At 55.1% G+C, this 1,900-nt stretch overlaps 1 protein-coding gene across 1 annotated transcript; it reads left to right on the forward strand.

The window, feature by feature from the left end:
• Positions 1 to 1,264: 1,264 nt before the first annotated feature.
• On the forward strand, positions 1,265 to 1,845 carry LOC104616907 (nectin-1-like; the record flags this gene model as incomplete). Its single annotated transcript, XM_010282072.1, has 1 exon — positions 1,265 to 1,845. A coding segment is annotated over one exon (542 nt), but the record flags the coding sequence as incomplete, so codon positions are not given.
• Positions 1,846 to 1,900: the final 55 nt, after the last annotated feature.

Here is a 1,900-nt window from a genome sequence, read left to right on the forward strand (position 1 = left end):
TGCTAGTTGGTCTGTGTCTCTCCTTGGCTGCCAGGGTAGAAAATGAGGGCCAGGAGGCTCCAGAGCAGCAATAATGGCAGCTTGCAGCTATGAGCAGAGCTGGAGGACAGGCCTTGGGGGTAGAAAAAGCCGTGTGAAGGGTCTGAGCATTGTGTGCAAGGGTCTGAGCATGGTGTGAGAGGGCAAGGCTGCCAAGGGGTATTAACCTGGCACCTGCTGTCTAAATTCAAGACAGGTGAAGGACCGAGACACCCACATGGTGCTTAACGCCTCATGGACACGGATGCTCAACGGGCAGTGTGTGAAAGCCGATTTTGGCCAGGGGCTGTAACTGTGCCCAGGGAGTGTTTGGAAGGTTCATTTAAGTCCTGGATCAAACTTTATGTGAGGCGAAGTGTAGGTGTTGAACTGCATGAAAGAGAAGAGAGCTTCTTTCTCATCTCTTTTCTTTTGCTCTTTTGAGTGTTTTTTTTTTTTTTTTTAAATAGGTCAGGGTAACTGTAGGAACAAGATTAGCATGAGTAGAGGCACTATGCTGGCCAGAAGAACAAGAAACAGTGGGAGGTCTGTGTGTCCCTGTGCTGCAGAGAACAGCCGGGTCAGTAAGCAGGTTCAGGAGCCAACCATGACCCTGAGCAACATCGTGCAGCCACAGAGGACTTGTGGGGTGGACGGGAGGGGGGATCACAAGCTGTCACTGCCTTCTGGCCTGACCAGACCTGGGTGGGGTCAGGCTGGGCTGGGATGCCACAGAAGGGGATTCAAAGCTGGCAGGTCTAGCTTGCTATCTATGGGAGCAGTCATGGCAGCTCAGTGCCCACTGTTGGATGGGCTTTGGGTCTTGCTCCCTGGCAGGAGCACCCTCATGCTGTCAGTGTGCTCTGGTAAACTGGACGTGAAATGTCACCCAGTAAAATGGAAAGCATCTGGGCTCAAGGCACTGGGCTTGTGGGATCTGAGCAGGTCTGGAGAAACCAGGTGGGGTGGGGAGGGAAACACTGCTTCCAGCCTGCTGGGCTCCTGCATGAGGCTTGGCAAGCTTGGCACGTCACGCTGCATTCCCCTTGCTAAGGCAGAGCTCCCATGCACTGACCCCTGTGAGGATGCACCCTTTTTCCCTTTCCCTAGTTTTTCCCTTCCCTGTTCCTTACCCTCATCTTCCCACCCCTTCACCCCCCAAAAATGGCAATGAAAGCATGGAGGGAGGGCGCGTTTCCGCATGGTTTGACACTGTTCCCCCTTCCATCTGTCTTTTCCTACCCAGAATTTCCCTACCCCCCGTCTCCAATCGATGATCGCAAATCCATGGTGCAACCGAACATCCCCACACCGGTGATTGGGGGCATAGTGGGAGGAGTCTCGCTGGTCCTGGTGGTGGCCGTGGTGCTCTTTGTGGTACTCCGGCGCCGGCGTCACACCTTCAAGGGTGACTACAGCACAAAGAAGCACGTGTACGGCAATGGCTACAGCAAGGCAGGCATCCCGCAGCATCACCCTCCCATGGCCCAAAACCTCCAGTACCCCGACGACTCGGATGATGAGAAAAAGCCGGGCCCGCTGGGCGGCAGCACCTACGAAGACGAGGACGAGGATGCGGGAGGTGAGCGCAAGCTGGGTGGCCCCAACAAATATGAGGAGGATGCTAAGCGGCCTTACTTCACGGTAGACGAAGGGGAGGCGCACCCTGAACCTTATGACGAAAGGACACTCGGCTTCCAGTACGACCCCGAGCAGCTCGACATAGCGGAGAACATGGTCTCACAGAACGACGGATCTTTTATTTCCAAAAAGGAGTGGTATGTGTAGCTCGGCACCCCATTGCTAGACACACATACACACACACACGTACACATGAGTGATGCCCTCCCACTCCCCCTGCATCCCTGCCGAGCGGAGCCGA

This window comes from Phaethon lepturus, unplaced genomic scaffold, assembly GCF_000687285.1.
Source record: "Phaethon lepturus isolate BGI_N335 unplaced genomic scaffold, ASM68728v1 scaffold38212, whole genome shotgun sequence".
In the NCBI taxonomy this organism is placed as follows: domain Eukaryota; kingdom Metazoa; phylum Chordata; class Aves; order Phaethontiformes; family Phaethontidae; genus Phaethon; species Phaethon lepturus.